This window comes from Argentina silus (genome assembly GCF_951799395.1).
Source record: "Argentina silus genome assembly, chromosome: 1".
Classification (NCBI taxonomy): domain Eukaryota; kingdom Metazoa; phylum Chordata; class Actinopteri; order Argentiniformes; family Argentinidae; genus Argentina; species Argentina silus.
In genome coordinates this window covers 30,139,698-30,167,288 of record NC_139655.1, presented here as the reverse complement: position 1 = coordinate 30,167,288, position 27,591 = coordinate 30,139,698, and the positions used below count along the sequence as shown (strand labels likewise).

The following is a 27,591-nucleotide window of genomic DNA, read 5'->3' as shown; positions in this document are numbered from 1 at the left end:
ATCATTCATCATCAAAGCAGTATTATATTGTTGGTTAATATTTTATGTAATCCAATTGTTACATTTAAAATGTTACACTAATAATGAAAGAGATGGTCAATTTTATACATAGCATTTTCAAATAAAATATAAAAACGATTTAAACAGGTTGTGCTCTGTGTGTCTCCATTTAGTACTCTGTGTGCATGTGCATAAACATTTCTTTTGGGAATCACAACATGTCACTGAAGACAACAACAAAACCATATCTAAACTTCAAAAACTTTTATTAACATACATAATAAAAAAAAAAAGTGCATAGATAAAATCATGTAATTAGAGTTTGTAACTTTGTCCTAACAAGTTCTCCAGGTTGCAGATTACATCATCTCACATGAGTGGACAAGGCAAACCAGCCCCCTCCTTTCAGCTTGTCCACCTGTACTGGACAAAGGGAAACATTGTTGATCACAACAGATTCTCAAATCCTCAATTTAATACAGTGTGTGTGTGTGTGTGTGTACCTGAGTCCTCCTGACAGCACTGGCTTCTCCAAAACTTTGTGGAGAAACCCCACCAGCAGACCTGCAACACCAAGAGAACTTCCTCATTCGAGACACCCATCATTTCCTGACATGTGACTCCTTCACCCACATACGTCACATTCTGGCCTCCAGCCCTGAGTCACTCACCGTCTCCCGCCTTCACTTCCCTGGGGGGAGAGGTCCTGTTCAGGCAGCAACATGGATACCTCTGAAGAAAAAGAAAGATCTAGAAGATTTGGATATCAGTATCACACACTCTCTTACACACACACACAAGACTTGGATATCAGTACCAAGTATCACCTACCCACACACACACATACAGATTTAGACGTTTTGGACATCAGTAACACACACACACACACACACACACACACACACACACACACACAACACACACAGATTTAGACGTTTTGGATATCAGTAACACACACACACAGATTTAGACATTTTGGATATCAGTAACTAACACACACACACACACACCTGAAGCTGTGCTGGTGGAGTGAGGGGGAATGGGGGAGACGGAGGGGGAGACTCTGCCTGAGGTGCTCTGTTTTTGCTGCTCTATGAGCTCCAACAGCCTGCTCCTGGCTGCTGCACTCTGCCTGTTCAGCTCTAGGAGGCGCTGTTCCACGCTGCTCACAGACGAGCCATCAGACACCACTGCCTGGACACAAACAGAGATTTGTTATCATGACATTTCGTCACACATCAAGTCAAAATGACTAGGCAGGCCTACTAAAATAGGCCTTCCAATTCAACAATATACAACTTTATTTCCGTGTGTGTGTGTGTGTGTGTGTGTGTCTGTTGTGAGCTCACCTGCTGCGGGAGCTGCTCTCCTGTGCTTGGGAAGGGCCCCCTCTCTCTCTCCACATCGCTCTGGGGAGTCGCTCGCCCCGTGCTGCTTGGGGCCGAGACCCTCCTCTCCGGGCCGGTTTGGGGCGTCCCTCTCCCCGTGCTGCTGGAGGAAGACCCTCTCCTCTCTGTGCTGTTTCTGGGTGACCCTCTGGATGAACCCTGACCTTTGAACTGTCCCAGCTGACCCCTGATCAGGGCGTTCTGACGGGTCAGCTCGGCGATCTGGGACAGCATGGCGTCCTGGGAAGGCTCCGAGAGGGTGGGGTCAGGGGCGAGGTCCAGGGGGGTGGGGGTGGTGCATGGCAGGCTGGAGAGGGAGGGGGCTGAGCTGAGGGTCTGTAGGTCGTCACATGAGCTCCGGGTGCCAGGGAGAGAAGCCTCCTGGTGCAGATGTAGGGAGCCCACCACTGGGGAGAGAGAGATGAGAGCACTGGGATGAGAGAACCACTGAGAATGGATAGATGAAAAGAGAGAGAGAGACAGAGAGAGAGAGAGACAGAGAGAGAGAGACAGAGAGAGACAGAGACAGAGAGAGACAGAGACAGAGAGAGAGAGAGAGAGAGACAGAGAGAGAGAGAGAGACAAGCAGGCTGTTACCTGAGGTGTGGGGGGCTGGCCGGCTGTCTCTCTGGCGAGGAGGAGAGAGCAGCACTGCAGGGTTGACAGGAGCTTTCTCCTGGGGGTCTGTCTCTGCATGGGACCCACCACCCAACCAGCCTGTACAAGGACACAGCTTTTGTAAACAGCCTACACATCTAAAGAGAACAGTGTGTGTGTGTGTGTGTGTCAGTGTATGTGTGTGTTACATGATATACCTGTAGCCGGAACGCCTTCAGTCCCTTGGGGCAGGTAGTCTCTGTGTGCTCCCAACACTCCCAGTCCTCCCAGCGCCAGGATCACCGTGTCCAGCCTCTGCTCCAGCTCAAACGCATGCTGCTGCAGCCCTGTCTGGGACGACACCGCAACAACATACTATGAAATCCATGTTGCTTACACCTATCCAATCTCTTTTACATCTACAGGTGGCAAATCAAATCAAATGTAATGTTATTTCTCGAGCACATTTCATCCCAGCAGCAGCTCGGTGCCCTTTGCAATGAAAACATAACAGTCATCATAGCAAACAGAATAAGAGACATGACAGAAGTAAGGAATTAAAAATGACATATAACCAACATTCACACAACACAACTAGCCCAAACACACACATAAAGCACATATACCACACAATACAAAAAACACCCAGTCAGTTAAATGCAGCAAGCAGGGGCAGGGAGACAGTTTGAGGTTGGGGGCAACCGTCATGAAGTGTGTGTGTGTGTGTGTGTCTCCTCGGCTCTCCGTCCCTCCTGCTCTCACCTGCAGGGCGGCGCTCTCCTCTCTCAGGGTCATGGTCTCCGAGGTGAGGGCGTCTATGAGTCTCCTCTGCTCCCTCACCTCCTCCTCCAGCCTCCCCCTCTCCCTCGCCTCCCTCTGGGACTCCTCCTCTCTCTGACAGACAGGAGGTGATAGAGCGGTCAGTCTCACAGTTAGAACATGGCCCACACACATACATGCACAAACACAGCATGTAGCTGGACACATTTCTTAACAGAAAAACCCCCCCCATAAATAAATATAATACTTGGTGGATCACCACGACACAGGTGGACCAATCTACATACATACAACATGGTTTTCCTACTTCGAAAGGAAATGATGACATATACCCTCACTACATCAAAATATACACCCTCCTCTGTTGTCAACATCAATATGATACATATTCACTGTGGAATTTCAAAGATATTGATCCAGAGACCAGAGTATGCTTCCATTCATAGCCTTCAGAATGACCAGTTCTATATGAGTCGGGTGTGTTACTAGTGTGTGTATATGTGTTTGTGTGTCTGTTCATATATGTGTGTGTGTGTGTGTGTGTGTGTGCATGTGTTCATGCCTGTTTCTATGGAACGGAGGTTCCCACACCTGTCTGAGGAGACGAGCCAGGCGACCCAGTGTCGACACCAGGGCCACAGAGAAGCCCGTGAGGCCGTGTGTGCTGTGCTGTGGCCCTGTGGGCCCTGGGGCTCTGGTGGGCTCCTCTGGCCCCAGAGAGTCCAGCTCACTCTCCACCTGGCCCAGCATGCCCTGCAGCAGCTCCAGGCTGGACTGGTTCCCGCTCAGAGAGCTGACCGCGGAGCCATCCAGCCCTGACGACTCACTGCGCCCCCTAGTGGCCTTGGAGGACCTCATCTTCCTGCCTATACAACAGACACACGCATATACACACAGACATACATAAATCCATAGTGAATATACGGTGAAAAACACATCCATGAGTTCATGATTGAGGCCTGTTTCCGACAGGTTTCCTTCTACAGGAGGACAGTCTCATAAAAGTCTTACCTGAGCGGGTCAGAGGAGGGTCCGGGTTGAGAACCTGAGCGACCAGGGTGGAGGGCTCCTCACGTTCTAACCGGGTCTGTCTGGACCGCACACGCTGAACCGCCACGGTAGCATTGAGAGCTAAAGAGAAAACACAGAGGAAATAGGAGGTGAAGAGAAAGCGAGGGATGAAGAGTATTACGCTATATTCTTTATTTACTGCACCTGTGTATCAATCAGCACATTATTCAGGAGAGTACTTTTATCTTCTAGTGAACCTGACCCAGCCCTCCTCCCTGTACCATGACCAGTCCCCCCCCTCCCCCTACCTGCGTGATCGTGGGCTCCTCCTGAGGCACAGGGGGTCTGAGGAGGGGTGTCTCCTGCCCCCTGGTGGTCAGAGTTTGACTGGGGCCTTTGCTGCTGTGTTCCTTTGCCCTTGGGCTTGGCTTTGGCTTTGGCCTTTTGTGAATGTCCCCTGTTAGTGAAAATAGAGGTAGAAGGTAAGGATAGCAAAAGGACTACAGAAAGATTCATCAGCGGGTGAAGGAACAGGGTCATATTGACGGGTCGATGACTATTCTTTCATAAAGGGGTTTGTACGTGTGGCCAGAAGTATGTGGTTAAGCATTTGGAAGGTGACAGTACCTGTGGGCATCTAGGTTGGAGTTGAAGCTGACGGACGCTGAAGGGCCGGTTTCTTCATCGCTATGGCCTTCTTCCTCAGAGCCCTCCAGCTCATTCAGAGCCTGACATGAATGAATACAGTCAACACATGTCAAGACATGGCATAAGCGCATTGACAGACAGACAGACAGACAGACTCTCTCACTCACTCACCTGTGGGTCCATCATAGACTGGCTTAGGAGGGAGAGCTGGGTTGGAGGCTCTGGTCTCTGTAGAACCGGCAGCTCAGAGTCTGAGCCACAGTCTGGAGCCATGGTAACACTGGGGAAGCCTGGGGACATCAAGTGCCATTTACTACCCAGCTTGGTAAACACATTTAACGGATTCACAGAGCTAGGCTGATGGAGGTAGAACTTGGAGGACGGGGCTCATTGTAATGCATGGAACGGAATCAGGAATGGTATCCAACCGCGTGTGTTGTGTACCATTCCTGATTCCGTTCCATGCATTACAATGAGCCCCGTCCTCCGATTTCTACCTCCACCAGCCTCCCCTGGATTAACACACAGAACAGAGGTAGTACCCGTCTGCCTACGAGGAGCGTCTCCAAACAGGTCCTTGATCACAGCCATGGCTCTGTCTGAGCGGGCCAGCACATCGTGCAGCTGGAACTGATCTGAGAACACCTACAGAACAACAACAACAACACACACAAGCACACGCACGCACACACACACACACACACACACACACACACGTCCTTCACTGGTACTCCAATAAAAAACAAACTACAGGGGTTTAACCCACGCATGCCTCAGTAATTGAGTTACATCAAAGTCAAATCTGATGGTGATCTGGGGTACATACTGTGTCACAAAGGTGCAAGCTGACATTTAACAACATTCTGGAACCAAAATATGGATCATTTGTCATAATTGTATCATTTCCTGTGAAAAACTTGTCGTTCAGTGCCAGGTTGAGCAGTGTCCCACCTCTCTGATGATGTTGAGGCTGGTGCGGTCGAGGGGCGCGGGGCTAGCGGGGTGCGTGTGTTTGGAGCGGCGTCTCAGAGCTCTCTCCCTCAGCTCCCACTGGGCCACGGCTCTGTTCTGGGACCTATGCATCTCATGACGCCGGCTCTGGTGGTGGGGAGAGAAACGGTCAGACACACTGAGTAAGACAAAGATGAAGATGAAGACGAAGACACACACACATCCTCTCTCTCACTTTCCCTCCATTACGCACACACACACACACACACACACACACACACACACACACACACACACACACACACACACACACACACACACACACACACTTTTGTTGTGCTGCATCCCATTCCAACCAACACGGACATGTCTCTTACCAGCTCCTCAGGTGTAAGCTTGTGCACAGAGAGGTCGTTGACTGTGCTCTGAAATCAGTAGAAAACAATCAATCAATCAATCAATTATCTCTCTTTCTTGGCGTCAGTTGATCATGAGAAGTGACAGTACAACTAACAATGCACTCACCACCCACTCCTTAGGGGCGCTTGTCTTCTTCGACCGCACAGGTCGTTTTCCGTGGCTGTGTTGTGAACGACCCACTCTCACAAACGACATCTGGTCAGGAAAACATAATGTGAACTAAAACAAAAGGAATCATAGACCTCCGCTAACTACAACACGTATAACGTTAGCTATATTACCCAGAGATGTTACTAGTAATACTAGCTAGCTAGCTGCTCACTCGCTACTTTCACAACATTGGACAGCTTTTCTCTAGAGAGGTCTCTTGAGACATAGCGAACTGTTTTAACTATCTCAATGTTATATTCGGTGTGGGTTGTCTAACTTACTTAAATGTTTTTTACTTAAATTTGTTTTCTTTCTTTTCTTACCGTTGCAAACAGACGCTGTGTTCAAGTTGCGCGCTTGAGTTTCACTTCCTCGTTACCAGGGACGCTGTTTGACAGAAGAGCATATCGGGAAACGTAGTCCTCCACACGGAAAAAAGAAAAAACTATTGGAAAATGACACTAGGTGGCAATGTGAGCTTGCAAATCACTCTGAGGGCGAGAGAGAGAGAGAGTGAGTGAGTGAGTGAGTGTGTGTGTGAGAGAGAGAGAGAGAGAGAGAGAGAGAGAGAGAGACTGCATCACATAACTTATTTTGTCAGTTCATATTTTTCGAAGCCTATAAGTGCTTTCCTAAAATACAACTTTTTTGATTTATGTCTCAGTGGTCACCCAGCATAGCGTGTGTGCGTGTGCGTGTGCGTGTGTGTTTGTTGTCTCTGTTGTCTAGTGTGTGTGTGTGTGTGTGTGTGTGTGTGTCACAACCACATTTTGTATGCACATAAGCGCATGTCCAGTAACCTACATTTAAAATGGTAATGTGTGCTGGCAGGCTGGACATTGGTTGCGCTCAATTCAGTGATCCGGTCTCCTATTGTGCGCGAGGGGGTCCTCAGGGGGCTGCACCCATGCAGCGCCGCACGGGGGCTACTCTTCAGAACGTGGAAGGTCTCCACGAGACCGCGCACTGACACTTGTTAACTCTGACAACTGGCTCAACAGCGAGAAGTCAAGGAAAATGTGGGTGACCAATGCGCAAGCGCATGGCTGAACTACTCAGCCTTTCATTGAAACTATAGGGGATGGTAAATCAAGGCACTCTTGCATTAGAATGAGTCGGAGAGGGACATAGGCTACAGCGAATGTGTAAACACGGATATCTCTTGCACATCTGTGGCTGCGATCAGATTTTGGAACCATTATCCTCCAGGTAGGCCTATCCCAGACCTACTGTAGAAAAGTTTTGAAGAACATCGCATAACATGCATTAGAAAAAAACAAGTTGCCAGGCTGGTCGACAGAGGGGATTCCGTGAGAACACTTGGAGACGCGTATGGATTACATGTAAAGCTAGTGTTTGCTACATCTCTGGGGGAAAGTCATTCGAGAAGTGTATTTTCAGGAGACATGGACAGCCTCGCTTCCGTGCCGAAGGGGTTCCGTTCAGCCTGGATTGATGTTGGATTTACCCGGGGCTGCGAGAGCTCACAGACGGAGTATGGAGAATGATAGACGCGCTATGAAACAGTAGGCTATTTACAAGATTGATTTCAAATTTGGGCTATTTATCGCCGGTTCCTGGTCACTTCAACATGGTTTATTTTCCCAACAAGCGTATCTAAAGTGTATTGGGATCCTGTGGTACAGTGGATAGGCTACTTGTAAGGAGCGCTTTGGTGACACAATTGTGGATATATTGAATCACCCACGGAATTTCACTGTCAAATGACATTTTCAAAGTCGTTTGTTTTGCTTCCACTTTGTCGCCTCTGTGCCTTTCATTTCATTCATTCACCGTATCACTCCGTTAACCAGGTTAGACCCTGGAAGTGAAAGGCTCACTGTTTAATCTAGCCCAGTGCGCCAGTGTTGGGATGTGGGGTGGAGGTGTCCCAATGTCTGTCACCGTAGTTGTGACTCTCCTCCTGGCGATTATTGACGTGAAAGCCAGTGGGGAGTACTGTCACGGCTGGCACGACACGCAGGACACCTGGAGAGAGGGGTTCCAGTGCCCGGAGAAGTTCGATGGCGTGGATGCCATCATCTGCTGCGGGAAATGCGAGCTGCGCTATTGCTGCTCCAGCACGGACGCACGGCTCGACCAGGGGACCTGTGAGAACGACAAGCAAGCCCAGGAACCGGGCACTAACAGCAAAGAGAACGGAGAGGACACGGGCGCAGGTAACAAAAACAAAAACTTTGTCTAACTTCAGAACAGTGAACTGTAGCAGCAGCTGTAGTGTTAATAACTCCAACGCCCGAGGCAAAGCTCTCTTTGTCTCCAAATAATGTGATTTGAAATTAGATTTTATACTGGCCTAGTTTAAATTGTTTAATGTAATAATTATAAGTGAACAATATTCCATTTCCAAGTAACAAGAATTGAGGGGTGTGTTGGCTATAGTCTATTGGCGAGCTGTCCTCGGTCTAGGCCCTGTACACTGGCCCTTCGGCCAGGACAACATTTCAGCAAATTAAATGTCACTTAAAGGTATGACTTTCATCTCTCTTTCTTGCCGCTGTTCTTGTTTTACCAACCAGTATCTCTATCATATAGGAGCTTACAAATCGCTTAAAGATATCCCGGCTCAGTTGGCAGCGACAGCTGCAGAGGAGACAGGACACCCTGGAAAGCCGACTAACTGCCCACTCACTCACAAATGGCAAATTGTGCTGTGCAGTTATAAATAGCTGTGTTTGTTCTAACTGTAACACACGCGCGCCGCGGGGACTGCGGAGCCGGAGCTCAAATCGCACTGTCCCCACGAGGATCAAGTTTGGACTTGACCGGATCCTGGGCAGTGGCTCGCGACGGTGCTGACAGCTCTGTTCATAAAACAAATCGCGTAATGTATCATTTCCGAGGCTTGCGTGTTGATTCCCATCCCCATAGTGGATTCCCTTTGTAACCATAGGGGGCTATAGGTCTAGGCCTTAACGTTTTAGGTAAAACATTTTTTTCTTTATGCCTTTTGACATAGCCTAGTGCAGATAGGGGTAAAAGAACAAAAGGCCATGGCAATGAAGCCCCCAAACAATGTCACATTGTAACCTCATTTAAGACTTATTAACGACTTAAGTAAGAATTGGATGTGATTCGAATAACAGATGGCATAACTGTTCATTCATTTTTATTGAAAGCAGATTCGCTGAACAACTTCAAGGTCTGAGTTGATTTCATTCCTTCTTAATCTTTTGGGCATATTTTTGACACGACTTTTCCTACAATAGTTTCAGGCCTCCCCATGCTGCATCTTACATTTTAGATGTGGAAAATCGTTACGACACAATATAGGTCAAAATGCACAATCCAAAAAAATTAACAAGTACTAATGTGACTATTTCCTGCAATAACGGGAATCTTTCAAAGAAAAATGTGTACCCTACAGCTCATATGCCTAATAAGAGCACGTGCCTTTCTTGTACAGTATGTTCTCCCTCTTTCCATGACCTGCCATTTGCTGAAACAATCATTCCTTATCACTCCAGGAAGAGCTATATACATTTTCATACAGTGGAGCTCAGCCAAAATAACTTAAACAGCCCAGAACAAAAAAGGAAATATTTTGTCGTGCGAGGCACAGTTTGTACATGTAATCCATTTTTCATGCACATGGCAGCCTATTAATCATCAAGCAAAAGATACACACAGTCACGTCAACGAATAACAGAGAGGGAATTACTAATGCGCTCAATCTAAAGACACATGTGTATAGGATTCAGGAAAGAAAAATACCGCTGGGACCTCACCGGGAGGGGAGGAAGCAGCCTCACATAGTATGCCCAAACAAGAGCAAGAGAGAGGTGGGGTCTGATATGACTGAAGTATGGCCGCCCCAGCCTGCTCCAGCAACAGGTGTGGACGAATGGGCCACTGAGAACAATAGCCCTCCAAGAGATACGGAAGCAGACATGATACTGTAATGGTTCCACCCCTGGGATCAACCATTCTGCTCCTATCCTTGTCAGACTAATGCACATACAGTTGATAGGGTATATCAGTTGTTGCCTATACTTGACGATAGTGCAGTTGTTGGCTATACTATATCTTGTATGCTATTATGTGTATCTTTCAGTGGAGTAGCGTAAAGGAGGGCATTGATAGTAGCCTAATTCTGGGACATTTCATGTCTGGTAACCTATCTATGCCATTGTAACTGTCTTATTGAAAAAGGCTGAGTTAACCTAAGTTATTTTGCAAAGCTTGTGGCTTTTGATGTGTTAAATCGTAGTTTCTTGTGTGTGTGTGTGTGTGTGTGTGTGTGTGTGTGTGTTGAGTGTGCGTGTGCGTGTGTGTGTGTGTGTGTGTGTGTGTGTCTGTGAGTGACACACTACGGACTACAGAGAAAGTATTAAAAAAGTCACATTGAAAGGATAAAAAAGAAAAAGAGTGTGAGTTTCCGCCTCTCTCTGGGTTGCAGTTACACTCCATAACACTTTGGAATATTCAAACTGGAAACCTCGCCAGGGGAACAATAAATCTGAAGAAATCAGTTTTAATACAACAAGTTCCTTATTGTGTGTGTGTGTGTGTGTGTGTGTGTGTGTGTGTGTGTGTGTGTGTGTGAGTGTGTGTGTGTGTGCATGTGTGAGGGGGAACTCACTCAAATCACACAAACTCAATTCTGCCCTGTTCCTGCCACTCTCCCTGTTCCTGCCAACATTCCCCATGAGCATACACTGTTGGGTCAAAAGTTACAACAAGACCAAAATATTCCTATAAGTTCAGTAGTAACCACTTTCTCCATATGCTGTTGTTCATGCCACACTATGAAATAATTACTACAAAATTACAAATGTCATTTTCAATCACTCACTCCAACAGACAGACTTTGTTCATAATCAAATTACTGTAGACTACTTCCTGGTCCTTATTTACTTTCATGGGAGAATGACTTCACTATTCTGTTATGGTTTGTTGAGGAATAAATGACATGCTTATTATCATAGAATCATGTGGATCTAACACACAGCGTGGTGTATCTGGGGAGTCACGGGTGGTATGGTCTACACTGTCACAGTATAGATTGTAATAGACATTGGAACCCCGGTTAAATCAGGTTAAAGGGATTGTTCACTATTATTTATACCTTCTTGGGCCGGAGGACAGATTAAGCCTTTGTCCTGGACTAAATCACATTTTCAGCAGAAAATCTCCATTGATGATCCATTTTAGTCTAGAACTAGGCTTAATCTGGAAACCAGACCATAGTCAGATGGATCCTTACCTTGGACGTAGTCTATGGGCCATTGCACCAGGAGAAACTGTAATCCATGGTTCAGAGTTGTTTAAATAGCCCTTGCTAACTTTAGCCACCGCTGATTGGAGATAAAAAAAATTCCTGGCCCATAGACTACTTTCAAGGTAAGGAACCATCTGACTATATGTTGTAAAATAGTGATAGTAAACTATCCCTTTAATATGGATACAGTGAAGAGTTGTACAGTACTTACTTCTTTATTACAGTATGTGTTGAATAGAAACAGGAATAATATGAGGCCTGTAATATGGAAAGTTTAACGACTCCAAATCAGGCATCGTTAATGCCACTTTCAATATGCATGTCATAATGCTTCTATGCAACTATTTTAAGGCTCTAGTTTAATGTAGCCTTATTTAGCAAATATCTTAAGAACCGATATACGTACACACACACAAACGCACGCACAAACGCACACACAAACGCACGCACACACACACACACACACACACACACACACACACACACACACACACACACACACACACACACACACACAGACAGACATAGACATGGGGCAGGGTTGTTGGGGGGGGGGGGGGTGGCAGGGTCACAGCTGGGTGTGCAGGATTAAAACAGATCAAAACAAAGTTAATAACTGCTAATGAGGGACTGGGGGCCCCCTGGGGACTCGTCACTGGTCCAACTCTCCCTCTCCCTTTCTTCTTCGCTCTCTTTCTCTTTTGTCTCTCCGTCTCACTCAATCTCCTCTCCAATCATGTGAGAGTTCGTTAGGTCTCGACACATGAAGGTATAGCGCTCGTTTGAACTTTTAGACTTTTAGTTTGCAGCCTTTCAACTTTCCTCATTGATGTCTAGGTGTTGTTCGGCAAAAGGCTTTGTCTTTCATGTGTTACGTTTGGTTATGAAGGAAAGAAACTTTTTTGTCGTCAAAGTTTTTAAAATGTATATAAATGTATGTTTTTTTTTTTTATCAGACCACTGAGTTCCTCCCCCCCCTCTCTCTCCCCCCTCTCTCTCTCTGCAGTGCCCATCTATGTGCCCTTCCTGATCGTGGGCTCTGTGTTCGTTGCCTTTGTCCTGGTCGGTTCCCTGGTTGCCGTGTGCTGTTGCAACTGTCTCCGCCCCAAACAGGAAATGTCGTCAGGTGGCGGAGGAGGAGGAGGTGGGGGTCGTCTCCTGGAGACCATCCCCATGATGACCAGTGTGGGCACGTCCCGAGGCTCCTCCTCTCGCCAGTCAAGCACAGCCACCTCCTCCAGCTCCTCCGCCCCACCCGCCCAGCCCCGGCCCATGCCCCAGCCCCAGCCCCTCATGCGGGCTCAGGCCTCCTGCTGCCTCCCTCCCGATGCCAGCGTCTTCGTCAACATGCCCACCAACTTCTCCGTGCTCAACTGCCAGCAGGCCACCCAGATCATGCCCCACCAGGGCCAGTTCATCCACCCCCAGTACATTGGCTACGCCCACACAATGTCCCCCGGCCCTGCCTACCTGGACCCCACTCAGGGGGGCTATAGACAAATGCAGTCCCCCTACCCTCCCACCAGCGTGGCCAGCGTCACAGGGGAGCAGAAGTACCCGCCGGTGACAGTTTGAGGGGGTCGTTGTGGAGGCTGTGTGTGACAGACCCTGGTAGGACTGTGTGGTAGATCTGGTGGGGACCTTGGGAGCTTTGCCAACGTGGAGAGAGAGAGAGAGAGAGAATTAGACAGAGTCAGTCTCACATGAAGGACTCATAAAAGCCTCACTGGGACCGGTGCCTGACATGCCATCGTGGCATGTCAGGCATCCTGTCACTCATGTGTGTCTGGACGATCTGTCCGAGGTGGAGTCTGGGACAGACGGACATCTGCCCTGCTGCCCTCATTCAAGGACACTCAAACAGAGAGAGGTGTGTGTGTGTGTGTTTCATAAATGTCATTTTGTATGTTGCCGGTTTGTGGATGTAATGGAATGAATGTTAATGGATGCAAATGTGTGTGTTTGTGTGTTTATGTATGTATGTATGTGGATATATGTGTATGCCAATGTTTTGTATGTGCACATGAACGGTTTCTACAGAATGAGTGTGTTTTCTATATGTGGTGAGTGTGTGTGTGTTAACAGATGTAGTATGTATGTGTGTGTGTGTGTGTGTGAGTCTGTAAGGATGTGTGTATATGAGTATATGTAGTATGTAATGGGAAATGCAGGTGGTGTGATGTGAAAAGCAGTCCCTCTCTCCCTGTAGGCTGTTTAAACTCTAATGAAGTGAATACAGGACACAGACTGTGACGCTCCACCCCTACCATACACACACTCCCCCCCTACCATACACACACTCCCCCCGTACCATACACACACTCCCCCCCTACCCACTGCCCTGGGCGGAAAACACACACACATACACACACACAATGTACACAAGAGAACCCACAAAATGAAAATACACAAACACTCACGCACAGACCGGGTAATAAAAGTGCCTGAAAGTAGGTGTGTGAGTGTGTGAGTGTGTGAGTGTGTGTGTGTGTGTGTGTGTGTGTGTGTGTGAGAACAGGTCTGCCGTGCTTTCTCTCTGTGTTGCTGCAGTCGGCAGCCTTCAGAAGATTGCCAAGTTAATTATGCAGTAAAAGCTGTCTGACAACTGTTCCCCCCCACTAGGTCTCCCTCCTGTGAAAGAGGTGTGTGTGTGTGTGTGTGTGTGTGTGTGTAACTCTCCCTCTGTGCCATGTATTAGTGGAAGGCACTGGAGTTGTGCTAAAAGAGTTCCAGGACATTTCCTACATTTTGAGTCATTTCTTTTTACTTCAGCGGGGTGGAAAAATGTCAGAGCCACAAAGTCCAGACTGAACCTCCCACAGTTCTGTGGACTCTTCTCGAACCGGTCCTGTACTGGGACTGGTAACACTCCTCTTTCCAAGAATGGATCCCAAAGTGCCAGTCCATAACATATGCATCTTTTTATTCAGTCTGCAAGCTGAAGTCCCAAACCACAGCAATGTCTTTGTGTGTGTGCCATGTAATTTAAGCACAATGTCTGTATGATTGCCATTGTTTGTGTGTGTTTGTGTGTGTGTGTGTGTGTGTGTGTGTTAAACAATCATGTGTACATGCAGTAAGGCGAAATGTGTCCCTGCTCTCTGTGAAACAACGGTGCTTTCATGCAGGAGTGACATTTTTCATATGAATTATAATAAACAAATATCAGTGTGGAAAACTGTCACGGAGTCACTTGTTCTTTGTGCCTGGAACATGTAAGCATCTATAACGAACGAAGAGAGGCGATGTCTGTTGCCATGGTGTCCGTCCGATTGCTGATTCGGTCCTCTGAGGAGCTGTGAGATTTACACGTGCTTAGAGACGAGCCGGGAGCCAGAACAACAGAAACAACACTCCGAGTGTAAAAACTGACAGCCAGCAGGGGCCAGACCACAAAACAGTCTCAGAGTGAGCAGCCAAGCCCCCCCTCCACCTATAAACGCACTAATTGCGTGCGTGCGTGCGGGCACACACACACACACAGAACTACCACCCACTGTAGACAATACAAATACCTGTCACATCATCCCACACCAAGTGTGATGATCATAACAAACCACAGCTATTACAGCGCAAAAAGACGGCCTATTTCCTCTGAGCCGAGGCCCTTGTGTTTTTGGCATGTTTCTATGGAAACTCTGGGAACGGGGAAAGTGGAGAGGGCCGTCGGGGAGGCGATGGAGATGGAGGGAGGTGAAATGGATCTCTGGTTCCTGCTGGGGCGGGTCGAATGGATTCTCCATATTGGGCCCGGGCTGGGCCATGGCCATGTTCAGGAAGGTGGGTGTGTGGGATCCCTGGCTGCGTTCACATAGATCAGGGCTTTGACTAAGTGATGGTGATGCTTAGGGGACCTGCTGTCTTGTACACTAGACCAGGGGAGGCACATAGTAATACATGGAATGGAATGAGGAAACATGCATTTAATACCATTCATCATTCCATTCCATGCATTACAATGAGCCCGTCCTCCGATTTCTACCTTCCCGGACAGTATACACACCTGACACATACACAGGTATTACATTTACTTTAACACACGCCTTTTCTCTCTCTCTGTGAAATCGGCCTCGGTTCTCTGAGTGTCCGTATTTCTCGTCCCCCCGCGCTACGCTACAGCCTGACGTACATCTCCTCTCAGTAACCTCAATCCCACACTGATAAATCGGTCTCCCAGCGGCGCTTCATGTGTGCTAGTTAGTTTCAGTTAGTTAAGCGTCCGCGGCATTGAAGTCAGACCACGGATTGATTCGATTTAACGATTAGGGCTCCAATTGAGCAAAAAACCCCTGACTCTTACATTCCTCTTACTGAAGTGTCCTTCCTACAGAGCTCACCAGACGCTACTGTACAGTCACACAGCACCTCACCAAACACACCGCAGCATCGCAACTGCAGTTGTAAATCCCTAGCAGTTTAGTGACACTAGCTGTTATATTCTTACGATTACAGTCGTTTCATGACCAAACCTTTATGTGAACTGATTCCGGATATATATATCAAAAAAGGACAACAACACACAGGCGTTAAAAGAGAAAAAGACAAGAGACACAAGTCCATTTTATTCAACAAAAAAAAAAAAAATCAAGTCATGAATGAAAACCCAACAAACTGAGAGGAAGCGCTAAAAGCCAGGCTATTGCTAACTCGGCCTCCCAGGGGCGACAGGCAGGATTTGCGAGGAATCACAGGAGCGTCGGAATAAAACGGGAAACAGAAAGTCGATCGAGGCCGGAGGAGGAGGAGACGTGCCGTAGGTGAGGAGGAGAGGAGACGCTGGAGGCCGCTGAGCCGCAGAGAAAGAGGGAGAGGGAGAGGGGGATATAGAGAAGGGGAGAATGAGAGAGAGGGATATAGAGAAGGAAAGAGAGAGAAAGGGGGGGGTGGTCCCAGGCGGGGTGGGAGAGTTTGGGTGTGGGTTCCGCCTCAGTGGCATCTCTGTGGTCTTTGGCAGTGAGGCTGGGGGATGGGGGTAGGGAGGCAGATGAGGGGGGGTAGGGGTGCAGGAGCTGATAGAGGAGAGCTGGAACACAGTCCCCCCTCCGTTCTCTCTCCTTAACTCTGGGAGAAGAATTCCTCCTCGGCCAGTGTGTGTTGGTGTTTATTTTAAAGTGCCCCCGCCCCTCCCGTCAGCATGGTGATGACGGATGAGCTAAACCCCAGCTCAGGAGAGAGAGATGAGGGCGCCATGGAGATACTCTCCACACACACACACACACACACACACACACACACACACACACACACACACACACACACACACACACACACACACACAGGAGCACAAGTAGGAGCAGACACGCATGCACAGGCAGACACAGACGCACAGGAACACACACAAACACACACAGCGGCATTAACTGAAGCCAGTTTGTGTGATAAACAGTCTCTTTGTTTGATTTCTCATGTCTGAGTACGGATATGATAGCTCATGCCTGTGTGTCTGGTGACTATGCGTGTGATGTGTATGTGTGATATATATGTATATATATGTGTGTTTGTGTATGTGACATATATGTATATATATATATGTGTGTGTGTGTGATATATATGTATGTGTGTGTGTGTATATATTTCTGTGTGTAGACACGGTTAAACAGTATAGATGGCCCTGTCCTCCTCCAAGTCCACGTATCCATGCCTTGCGATGGCCTCCATGCCTAGCAACGAGACCTCCGGGGTCAGAGTGTTCCAGTAAGGCCACAAAGTCTGTCCTCTCTCCACTCTCGCCTCGGCAACGACCTCTGCCGTCCCTGGCAGCCGTTGTCGCCCCCCCTCCCCAAGCTAAGCCGGACGGGTCGGGGCGGGGGGCGGGGGGCCGGGGGGGGGGGGGGGGGGGGGTCGGGGCTAGACGCTGGGCCGCTGGCGGGTGGTGGTGTCGTAGGAGCGGACCACCTGGGACTGAGACACCACGCCGTGCTCTTCCTGAGAGAAGGCATAGCCATCTACAGAGAGAGAGGGGGGGGGAGAGAGAGAGAGGGTGGGAGGGAGGGAGAGGGTGAGAGGACAGAGAGAGAGAGAGAGAAAGAGAGAGAGGGAGGGAGAGGGAGAGAAGATTATACACCTGTAGTCCTACAGTATCTGAAGACACGGTTCAGGTTCATGAATATGACTGGGTTTCAATGAAGGTCCTGGAGAGAGTCGTGTGAGGGAGGGTCGTGTACATCATGATAGAGGACTGGCTGTAGGGGGAGGGTTCTGTACTGTGTGTGTGTGACTGGTCCGGGTCCTGAGTGTTCTGCACTGTGTGTGTGTGTGTGTGTGTGTGTGTGTGTGTGTGTGTGTGTGTATGTGACTGGTCCGGGTCCTGAGGATTCTGCACTGTGTGTATGTGTGTGTGACTGGACAGAGTCCTGAGGGTTCTGTACTGTGTGTGTGTGTATGTGACTGGACCAGGTCCCAGAAGATGACACTCACGTGACACGGTCTGCTGCACAGAGTTGGAGCGGCCCACACTGGAGGGGGCTTTCCTAAAGACCCTCGTCAGCAGGTGGGCACGTTCGTTCAGACTGAAAGAGGAGGAGGAGGAGAAGAAGAAGAAGGAGAGGCAGAAAACAGGTTACTCCACTAATCACAGAAACACACACACACACACACACACATCCACTGAGTGATATGCCACAGCACCAACCACAGGGTGGGGGGGGGCTATCTTCATAATGACAACACCAGTGACCAATCACAGCACAGGAGGAGGGACTGTCTTACTACTGTGGAGTTTGTTGTTTTCTTCCAAAATATTCAACCAGAAATGTTCCTCCTGTACTTTCCTTTATGACCACGGACGGACAGGGGGAATGACTGGATGGGTTCCAGTCATAGTGCTTAGACCCATCATGTTGTTGGAGGTCCATGGTCAGGAAGGAAAGGGAAGAGAAGACAATACCTCCTATCACCCAGTTTGAAACCAAACCCCCCTCATAGATCTGACAGAAGAGGACGGGGTTTAACTCATTTAGTGCCAGTCGCCGAAAATGTCAACATCCTACAGTGCCAAGGGTGACTTTATTCACCAGAAATGCATACATAAAGATGTTTCGTTTCGTAGACAATCAAAGTATTGTTGCTAGGTAAACACCACAAGAACGCTCTCGGTGGTGAGTGTTCTTGGAATTCTTTGGCAGTTAGTGAGTTAAGTCAACCAGAGGGTAGAGGGTGAAACAGAGCTTGGGGTTTGGAAGACTGGAAGGACTAGGGGTTGGTTTTAGACTGGGGGGGGGGGGGGTTGAGTCTTCACAGGTTGGAGTGGACCAGATTGACATTTAGCCCATTCTACAGCATCTCATGATCTTGACTGCAGGGTGAACAGACGGCCATGTTCAGTCACCCCCTCTCACCCCTCCCTCCCCCTCCTCCCTCCCCCTCCCCAGGAAGACTAGACCCTCTGTTCCCAGACCACACGCCGTCACGGCTCCTCTCGTGACCCAAAATAACTAGCCCCATTCCAGCCCTCGTTACCACACACACACACACACACACACACCTTCATCCCACCCCCACCCCCATCCTCCTCCTCTCCCCCCTCCTCCTCTTCTCCGATAGCTACACTTGGCTCCCTGGTCCCCCCAAAAAAACCTTCCAGTTGACAACAGAATCCAAACATTCCAACAACAACAGGAAGCTTCCCAGGAATAATCTGGTGATTCCTTAGAGGGATACAGAAGGTTACTTCCTAGATCAGGCAGCCAATGAGGCCTTAAATCACATGAGCAGGGTCTACCCCGGCCTCCGCACAGGGGCGCTGATCCGATCCACAGAGAGCGTGGACTGTAGCCAGCCTTCCCAAGGTTTACGGTTCCCAGTCAGCAGTTGGGATCGAGTTGTTAAGTTACCACTGGGAGCCTCTCTAAAACCATTATGTTTGGCATACATAACGTTTGAAGAACAGTTTTTGTTTTTTTGCAACCCTATATCTTTGGCCAAAGAAAATGAGGCCTGCTAAACGGATGACAAGGGGAGTGAATGAACCACGGAACGGAGAGATAGATAACTAAGGAGAGGCACATCTGTAGTCTTATGACTGTCACCTCCTGTAGTGTGCCTCTCTCTCTCTCTCTCTCTCTCGCAGAGGGGGTGAAACTCTCTAAAACGGTCCAAGGACACACCACGCTCCCATGCATCCCCAGAGAGTCTTCTGTCCTACCTCATTTCCTTTAAAGCCAGATCCTCATCCCCGACCCACGGCCCTATCAAATACAAACACAGATGTGTGCGTCTCTCCTCTGTTTCTCTCTGGAACTGGGAGGGGGGGGGGGGGGGGGGGTGAAGGTAGGTGTGTGTGTGTTTGTGTGTACGTGCACGTGCGTGTTAACGAGGGCTGAAGGGGGGGGGGGGGTCAGCCCAGGACAAGCCCTTCACCCTGGGGCCAAGAGGGACTGTGTGTGTGTGTGTGTGCGCCCCCTTATCCAACAACAACGCCCTGCTTCCCCACTCCCTGTCCCTCAGCACCCCAACTCTCCAGCTCTATCCAAGGCTGCGCCCCGCCCCGCGCCGTGCTGTAAGCTGCCTGTCTCAGTGTCTGACAACCACCACCGCCACCCTCCAAACCCGATCCAACATCCAGACACAGGACTCCATCGACGTCCAGCACACACTCTAAACACACTCTACACCCCCTCAGAGGACTCAACCTCCACCCTTCAACTCCATCACTACTATCTAATAACTCACATTTTCCAAGGTCTGAACCCTATCTAGCATTGTCTCCAAACACACTGTAAACTAGTACACACACGCAGGGTTACTCTCTCTACTGCACAGTCACAGGAGGTACACAACACCCAGTAAACACACCAGGTTCTTACAGCAGTTCAAAATGTTCCACCATCTGAGAGAGAGAGAGAAACAGAGAAAGAGAGGGGATGGTGGGGGGGATAGGAGACAGAGAGAGAGAGAGAGAGATAGGTGGCATATGAGATGAGGATGAGGGCAAAAGTTGGGTGAGTGAGAGGGGGATGCGGTGAGGGTGAAAGGGGGGGGGGGGGGGGGGGGGTCACTCCAAAGTCTTGCAGAGAGGGGCACACAGGTCAGAAGCCGGAGGTCATAGTGCACACAGACAGGTCAAACCCAGGCAGGTGCTACCTGTGTGTGTGTGTCTGTGCCCTGAGCTCTGGGTCAAGGGACCTCACCTTTGGCTTCGGCCCTGCAAACGGTTCAACCGGGGTTTAACCGGGGGGTTAGAATGCCATAGTTACATCACTGTCCTTCTCCCTTATACAACACACCTTATAGAAAAAGGTACATACATCAAAACAACAACCAAAACACTTCACTATGACCTGAGACATGGGCCACGATATGATATGAGTATGATGTGAATACGTCATACGTGACGATGTCAACCATGGAACATACATACATGTAGATGGGACATGCCTATGACATGAATATGACATGAATATGGAAATCCTGGGTCCGCCACCCCCCCACGAAGCTTTGTGACTCACCTGCGCCCGCTGGCATCACGTAGGACGGCGGCCCCCGGGTCCACGGCCCTCGCCTCTAACTCCTGCACCTCCTCCAAAAGAGACTTCTTCACAGTGCGACGCCCCCTACAACACACAAACACACAGAAACAGAAAAGGATAGTGTTTTACGTGCTGGTTGCAGTGTTTTCAGCAAGTCCACGCATGCATGATTGAGTGCGTGCTGTGTGTGTTTGGGTTGGTGGTTCACATACGTTATGATACATGTGGACGTGTGTGTGTGTGTGTGTGTGTATTATACGATACGTGTGTGCTACATGTGTGTTACTCACGCGTTCCAGGCAAAGTCTTTGAGTAAACAGGCAGCAGGGACCAGGATCAGACCCAGCCAGAAGTGCCAGCACTGCATCACCCTGCCAGCCTGCAACACACACACACACACACACACAGTTAACACAACTCTCCTGCAACGGTATTGATAAGACAGAAATGCATCATTGAGTAACCAAAGGAGCCTCTCTCTCTCTCTCTGGTCCAGCTGCAGTCAGACTCGTTGACCTTTGACCTTCCCCTCAGCATGTCTCCAGGGGTTAATCATCCAATAAGTGACTGTCTCAGACTGATTCTCCCCCCCCGCCCCCTCTGTCTGTCTATCACTCCTTCACTCTATTTCTCTCTCTCTTATTTACAACTCTATATAATATAGATATAGAATATCGCCACTCCATCTCTTCTTCTTCTCCTCTTCTCTTCTTCTCACACACATTCATGTAGAAGTTGTGTGTCCCCCCCTTCCTTCCACCCCGGTTCTAAGAGATAGAGAGATAGTTTGGTCCAGCACAGCTGACATTCTCCAGGGAAATCTCCGGACTGAATCACAAAACCATTAGGAAACATGGCCTGCTGTGACAGCTGGAAACACACCCAGACAGAGACACTCAGACTACACACACATTCCCTGTCTGCAACACACGCGCGCGCGTGCAGGCAGGCGCACACACACACACACACACACACACACACACACACACACACACACACACACACACACACACACACACACACACACACACACACACACACACACACACACACACACACACACACACACACACACACACACACACACACACACACACACACACACACACACACACACACACACACAGACTGTCCGTCTCTGACAAAACATCCATAACACAAACAATTAGATTACACAAAAACATACCTACACATACAGATTATCAGTCTCGGACAAACATCCACAGAAATACATGTACATAGTGCACACCCACACTCACACTCACACTCACACTCACACCCCCCCACACACAATTATTATACACATAAACATACAGCAGTCTGGGTGGAGCACAGTCTTACTATTTATCCCCTATGGTCAGATAGATAGATAGATAGATAGATAGATAGATAGATAGATAGATAGATAGGGGGAGAGGGGTTATGGGGTTGTTTAAGGGGGCCGATGAAGGGATGGGGCAGGGGGGGGGGGTTCCTCTCCATTCCCCAGTTGGACTGAGCAGCTGCAAAGTTATTTGAGCACATTCCTGATTTCTGACACAAATTGAATTAATGGGCCGAAGGGGGCTGAAGAGCCCCAAACCTCTTCCCCACCCCCCCCCCGACACACACACCCAGTCTCCCAGTCTCCATCCGCACAGTGGGGTACCACCGTTCCCAACCCCCTCCCCCCAAAAAATCCCAACATGGGTTTCAGGGGTTCCCCCTACACCTCCCTATCACCCCCACCCACCCATCCTCCCTCCACCCCATGCCCATCCCAGCCCAGCACACCGGCTTGAGTCAACACTTCCAGAGCAGGCCGTAAAAGCCTGGGTCTCGGGTGACAGCGCGGCAGGTGCAGGGAGCCTGGAGAGCGGGGATGGCGGGGCATAAATCTCCCTCCAGCAGTGCTGACATGGAACACCCAGAAGGTGAAGCGGCCAGGCGCCGGGGAGGGGGGCAGAAGGAGGGGGGGAGGGGGGCAGGGGCGCTATATTGAAGTGACACATGCCATGGGGGAGAGGTTCGGGGAGCACTTGCCTGGCCCAGCATGTCAGGCGCGATGGGGATGGACGGCCAGATGGCGGAGTAGACGGCGAAGAAGAGCATCCAGAGCACCATACTGCCCCACACAGCCAGATGAGAGAACTACAGGGGAGAGGGGGAGAGAAAGGAGGGAGAAAGAGGGAGAGAGAGAGAGAAAGAGAGGGGGAGAGAGACAAAAGACAAAGAGAGAGAGAGAGAGAGAGAGAGAGAGAGAGGGGGGAGAGAGAAAGAGAGAGGGGGGGGGGGGTTAGGGGGGGAGAGAGGAAGAGGGGAGAGAGGAAGAGAAAGAAGGGAGGAAATATGGAGAGGATGAAAGGGCGAGGGAGCGAGGTCACATAGTTAGTTACAGTACGCACAGACAGACTATCAATATAGACAACCTTGTCCCTGAGAGTCCCTGTCTCCCCTCCCCACCTCCTCCTCCTCTCCCCTCCCCTCCTCCTCTCCCCTCCCCACCTCCTCCTCCTCCTCTCCCCTCCTCCTCTCATCTCTCCCTCTCTTCCTCTGAGCCTGTGTAAGAGGACACTGTGTGAATTCCAGTGGGACCCCGCTTCATTACCGGGGGCTGCTGTGTGGACAGCTGAAGGGACGGGGGGTGTCAACGCCCCACTCTCACCCTCCACTAACCCCCCCACTCCCCCACTCTCACCCTCCACTAACCCCCCCACTCCCTCCTCTCACCCCCCCACTCCCCCACTCTCACCCTCCACTAACCCCCCCACTCCCCCACTCTCACCCTCCACTAACCCCCCCACTCCCCCCTCTCACCCCCCCACTCACCCTACACTAACCCCCCGACTCCCCCCTCTCTCACCCTACACTAACCCCCCCACTCCCCCCACTCTCACCCTCCACTAACCCCCCCACTCCCCCACTCTCACCCTCCACTAACCCCCCCACTCCCCACTCTCACCCTCCACTAACCCCCCCACTCCCTCCTCTCACCCTCCACTAACCCCCCCACTCCCCACTCTCACCTTCCACTAACCCCCCCATTCCTAACCCCCCCACTCCCCACTCTCACCCGCCACTAACCCCCCCACTCCCCACTCTCACCCTCCACTAACCCCCCCACTCCCCCCTCTCACCCTCCACTAACCCCCCCACTCCCCCACTCTCACCCTCCACTAACCCCCCCACTCCCCACTCTCACACTCCACTAACCCCCCCACTCCCCCCTCTCACCCTCCACTAACCCCCCCACTCCCCCCTCTCACACTCCACTAACCCCCCCACTCCCAGGGTACTGTATGTCCCCAAAACACACAGCAGCTATTGGGAACAGTGTAGAGGGATGGTGGCGTGTGTCTGGGGCATGGAGATGGAAGTGTGTGTGTGTGTGTGTGTGTGTGTGTGTGTGTGTGTGTGTGAGAGAGTGGCATGTAAGTGTAAGTGTATGGTGGGTGGTGATGTGGTTGTGTGTGTGTGTGTGTGTGTGTGTGTGTGGAGGGGACGTGTGTAAGAACAGGGTGTGTGTGTGTGTGTGTGTGTGTGTGTGTTATGGAGGTAAAAGAGACAGCATCACTACCTTGGTCCAGGCAGTGGTCTCCATACCAGCCTTCAAACATACTGTTACTACGACATACTGCAGAGAGAGAGAGAGAGAGAGATTGAGGGACAGGGGGGTGGAGAGAGATGGGGTGAAAGGGGAGTCAGAAACAAAGAGAGAGAGGGAGAGGGAGAGAGAAACACAGAGAGAGAGAGAGAGACAGGGTTAGTTCACAATCAACTCTGGAGATAATGAATCTATAATGATAGAATGTAAACTCAACAATGCCTGTTAAAACACTCAGCAGTCTAAAGACACACACACACACACACACACACACACACACACACACACACACACACACACACACGCTAAATACAAGGAACAGAGTGCTGAAGGGAGTGAAAGGGGGAGTGGATGGAGGGACAATCCCATGAGGGCTCTTCATTACTGGTTTTATGGTGAGATTCTACAGCATACACACACTCGCAGAAACAGACACACACACACACACGGCAAGAGAGGACTGTGCTTACCGTGTAGACAATGTTCCCTACGAACAGGTAGTCAGTGCCATGGCCGTTACTGAAGGGAGAGTCTGAGGACACACACACACACACACACACACGCTGTCTAAAGAATATGCACTGAGAGTATGATCAGAACAGGGGTGTGTGCTAATTTGAGCTCCAGTACTCACCATGCTCCAACACTTTGAGTGGAAACCAGAAGAGAATGATGGAATGGATCAGAGCGTTTATACAGTGGCCCCAAAACACCTGAAAGGGGGGGAGAGAGAGAGAGAGAAGGAGAGAGAGAGAAAAGGGCGGAAAGCAAGTCAGTATAAATCAATGCCAAAACACACAGGGCCCCTACACACAAAAACAGTGTTTTCCTGCAGTAACACAACTACCACTGTGTCCTCCCCATCACCACCAACCAACGGCCCTCTTCCAGCACCCACACACACACACACACACACACACACACACACACACACACACACACACACACACGCACGCACGCACGCACGCACGCACGCACGCACGCACGCACGCACGCCTACACCAGGTCTCCCCCTTGAAATGAATGACTTCCTTCTTCTCGCCCTCTGAATCTCATTAGTGTTGCCATGGGAACGGCCGGGTCACCTTGCCACCTTGTTTACTCGCCGGAGTTCCAAACAAACACCAGGCATCACTCATCCATCACAGAGTCACCGACCCCCAGACATGCCCCGTCGAACACAGAGCGTCGAGCGACAATCGTGGATTTATTTTCAAGCCTGCATACTGTAAACGATGCATTTGTCAATGAATGACGATTGCAATGTTAAGTGTAAAGGGTGTGTGTGTGTGTGTGTGTGTGTGTGTGTGTGTACCTTGGTGTTGAAGCCCTCTGCGTTCTGCGTGATGCGGTACAGCTGAGGGAAGCGGAGCATGTTCTGCTGACTGCAGGGCCGGTCAACGATCCCCAGAGTGAAGGGAGGCAGCGCTGTGAAGATCTGACACACACACACACACACACACAGACACAGACACAGAGACACACACGGAGACACACACGGAGACACACACGGAGACACACACAGAGACACACACAGAGACACACACAGAGACACACACAGAGACACACACAGAGACACACACAGAGACACACACAGAGACACACACAGAGACACACACAGAGACACACACAGAGACACGCACACACACACTTTTCAGGCACTGACTTTGTTGTGTGTTTTCACGGTTACACAATCAAAGCAACAAATCAGAGAGACACAACTCAAAGGAATTCCATCCATTTCCCCAAAATAGAGTGCTGGAGGCTTGTATACATTTGCACTGAAACGTAAAAGTACACAGCAGACACTGTTGGAGCCCAAACACACTGCTCTGGCATGCAGATCGACCAGGGATAAGACCCTACAGTTCACTCAGAGTAGAGAGAGAAGGAGGGAGAAAGAGAGAGGGGGGGGGGGAGAAGAGGGGGGGGAGAGGGAGAGAGAGAGAGAGAGAGAAAGAGGGGAGGGAGAGAGAGAAAAAGAGAGAGGGGGGAGGGAGAGAGAAAAAGAGAGAGGGGGAAATGGAGAAGTGATGGAAAAGAGAGAGAGAGAGAGGGAGAGAGAGAGAGAAGTAGTAGGAGGAGAGAAAGTGAGAGAGAATGTGTGTGAGATATACAAAGAGAGAGCGTGTGTGTGTGTGAGAGAGAGAGAGAGAAAGAGAAAGAGAAAGAGGATAATGGGGCCACTCACCACATTGTAGAGGCCAATGCACCAGCGTTCAAACAGGATCTGTCCAGAGAAGCCATTCACAAAGGCAAACCAGAGCTGGGGCACAAAAGAGAGGGATGAAAACGGATGAGTGAAACAATGGACGGACGACAAAGCAGCTTTAGGGACAGATAGTGACAGAGAGATAGTGATAAAAAGAGAGGAGAGACGGCCAAGTCAGACATCGGACTGGTTCACGGAGCAGCAGCTGCACTTAAGCACTGCTCTGGGATCAGTTCTGACTGTCCAATGCTGAACTGTTGTCCATCAAGAGTTTCAAGTGTCAATCTGACCCTGGGCCTGTGGTTGGGGAGACACACGCTGATCAGGGGCAGATAGTTGGATCATGTTAGGGACCTGTGTGTGTGTGTGTGTGTGTGGTTGTGCATTCCTGGAGCATACGGTAGAGCAGAGGGCCTTAGGGTGAGGTCAGCCTCACTCACTCACTCACTCTCTCCCTCACACACACACACAGAGTTTCCACTCTGTGGAAAGAGACAGTCTGTAACCTTTGACCCACAGTGCTCTACAGGGAGCCAATCATGTGAGATAATCATAGATGGACGCACATGCACGCACGCGCACGCGCACACACACACACACACACACACACACAGTGCAGTAGAGTGAGTGGGACAGTAGGGCAGAGACTGGGGGTCCCATGGGGGTCTGCACCTGCTGGCATCCTTAATGGACGACAGAAAGGTTGGGAGGAGGGGCACAGCTGACATATGCCTCTCATGACGGGGGGGGGGGGGGGTCAGGGCTTACAAAGCGCCCCTAAACCATCCCACACACACACACACACACACACAAACAGAACATATAGTCCCTGACCCCCAAGCCAAGGTCCAATCACTGTGGATCTAAACACACTACTTCTGTGAGTGTGTCAGTAGAGTGTGTGTGTGTGTGTGTGTGTGTGTGTGTGTAGAACAGTGTGTGTGGGTGGAGTGTGTGTGTAGGTGTAGTACAGTGTGTGTGTGTGTGTGTGTGTGTGTGTAGTACAGTGTAGGGGTATGTGTGTGTGTATGTGAGACAGAAAGCAGACACCAGTGGGGCACCTCATCCATCACTGTCAACCTCTTCAACAAACAGCTGCAAAATGTCTCTGTTAGTGTGTATGTGTGTGTGTGTGTGTGTGT

General features: G+C 49.9%; 3 protein-coding genes across 3 annotated transcripts in view; 1 reads left to right on the top strand and 2 right to left on the bottom strand.

The window, feature by feature from the left end:
• Positions 1–293: 293 nt before the first annotated feature.
• On the bottom strand, positions 294–6,319 carry spice1 (spindle and centriole associated protein 1). The gene is made up of 18 exons (XM_083684702.1): positions 6,269–6,319; positions 5,901–5,990; positions 5,753–5,800; positions 5,376–5,522; positions 4,967–5,069; positions 4,596–4,714; positions 4,404–4,504; positions 4,085–4,233; positions 3,777–3,896; positions 3,357–3,631; positions 2,748–2,879; positions 2,204–2,336; positions 1,986–2,105; positions 1,350–1,795; positions 1,011–1,194; positions 672–732; positions 504–564; positions 294–418 (listed from the first exon to the last, which is right to left on the bottom strand). The coding sequence occupies exons 2-18, from the start codon at positions 5,988–5,990 to the stop codon at positions 365–367; spliced, it is 2,343 nt and encodes a 780-aa protein (XP_083540828.1). The 5' UTR covers positions 6,269–6,319; the 3' UTR covers positions 294–364.
• Positions 6,320–7,810: 1,491 nt separating this feature from the next.
• On the top strand, positions 7,811–14,312 carry shisa2b (shisa family member 2b). The gene is made up of 2 exons (XM_083683295.1): positions 7,811–8,125; positions 12,194–14,312. Exons 1-2 carry the CDS (start codon positions 7,819–7,821, stop codon positions 12,760–12,762), a joined length of 876 nt encoding a protein of 291 aa, XP_083539421.1. The 5' UTR covers positions 7,811–7,818; the 3' UTR covers positions 12,763–14,312.
• Positions 14,313–15,719: 1,407 nt separating this feature from the next.
• The window catches only part of atp8a2 (ATPase phospholipid transporting 8A2), a gene marked incomplete at its 5' end in the record, with an annotated part of 40,565 nt that continues 28,693 nt past the window's right edge, over positions 15,720–27,591 (bottom strand). Inside the window, 10 exons of the mRNA XM_083682756.1 lie at positions 15,720–17,132; positions 17,605–17,696; positions 20,634–20,738; positions 20,945–21,033; positions 22,677–22,784; positions 24,211–24,267; positions 24,708–24,769; positions 24,872–24,950; positions 25,553–25,675; positions 26,429–26,503. Coding sequence (XP_083538882.1) covers positions 17,035–17,132; positions 17,605–17,696; positions 20,634–20,738; positions 20,945–21,033; positions 22,677–22,784; positions 24,211–24,267; positions 24,708–24,769; positions 24,872–24,950; positions 25,553–25,675; positions 26,429–26,503 — 888 coding nt within the window. The 3' untranslated portion in view covers positions 15,720–17,034. The remainder of the gene's footprint in view (positions 17,133–17,604; positions 17,697–20,633; positions 20,739–20,944; positions 21,034–22,676; positions 22,785–24,210; positions 24,268–24,707; positions 24,770–24,871; positions 24,951–25,552; positions 25,676–26,428; positions 26,504–27,591) is intronic.

Bases quoted from the DNA above. Each gene is read 5' to 3' on its own strand.
- spice1 (XM_083684702.1), bottom strand. From the start codon at position 5,990: ATGTCGTTTGTGAGAGTGGGTCGTTCACAACACAGCCACGGAAAACGA. The intron at 2,337-2,747 runs GTGAGAGCAGGA...GTGTCGTCCCAG, and splicing joins AGGAGAGCGCCGCCCTGCAG to ACAGGGCTGCAGCAGCATGC. The intron at 419-503 runs GTACACACACAC...TGTCCAGTACAG, and splicing joins GTGCTGTCAGGAGGACTCAG to GTGGACAAGCTGAAAGGAGG.
- shisa2b (XM_083683295.1), top strand. From the start codon at position 7,819: ATGTGGGGTGGAGGTGTCCCAATGTCTGTCACCGTAGTTGTGACTCTC. The intron at 8,126-12,193 runs GTAACAAAAACA...CTCTCTCTGCAG, and splicing joins CGGAGAGGACACGGGCGCAG to TGCCCATCTATGTGCCCTTC.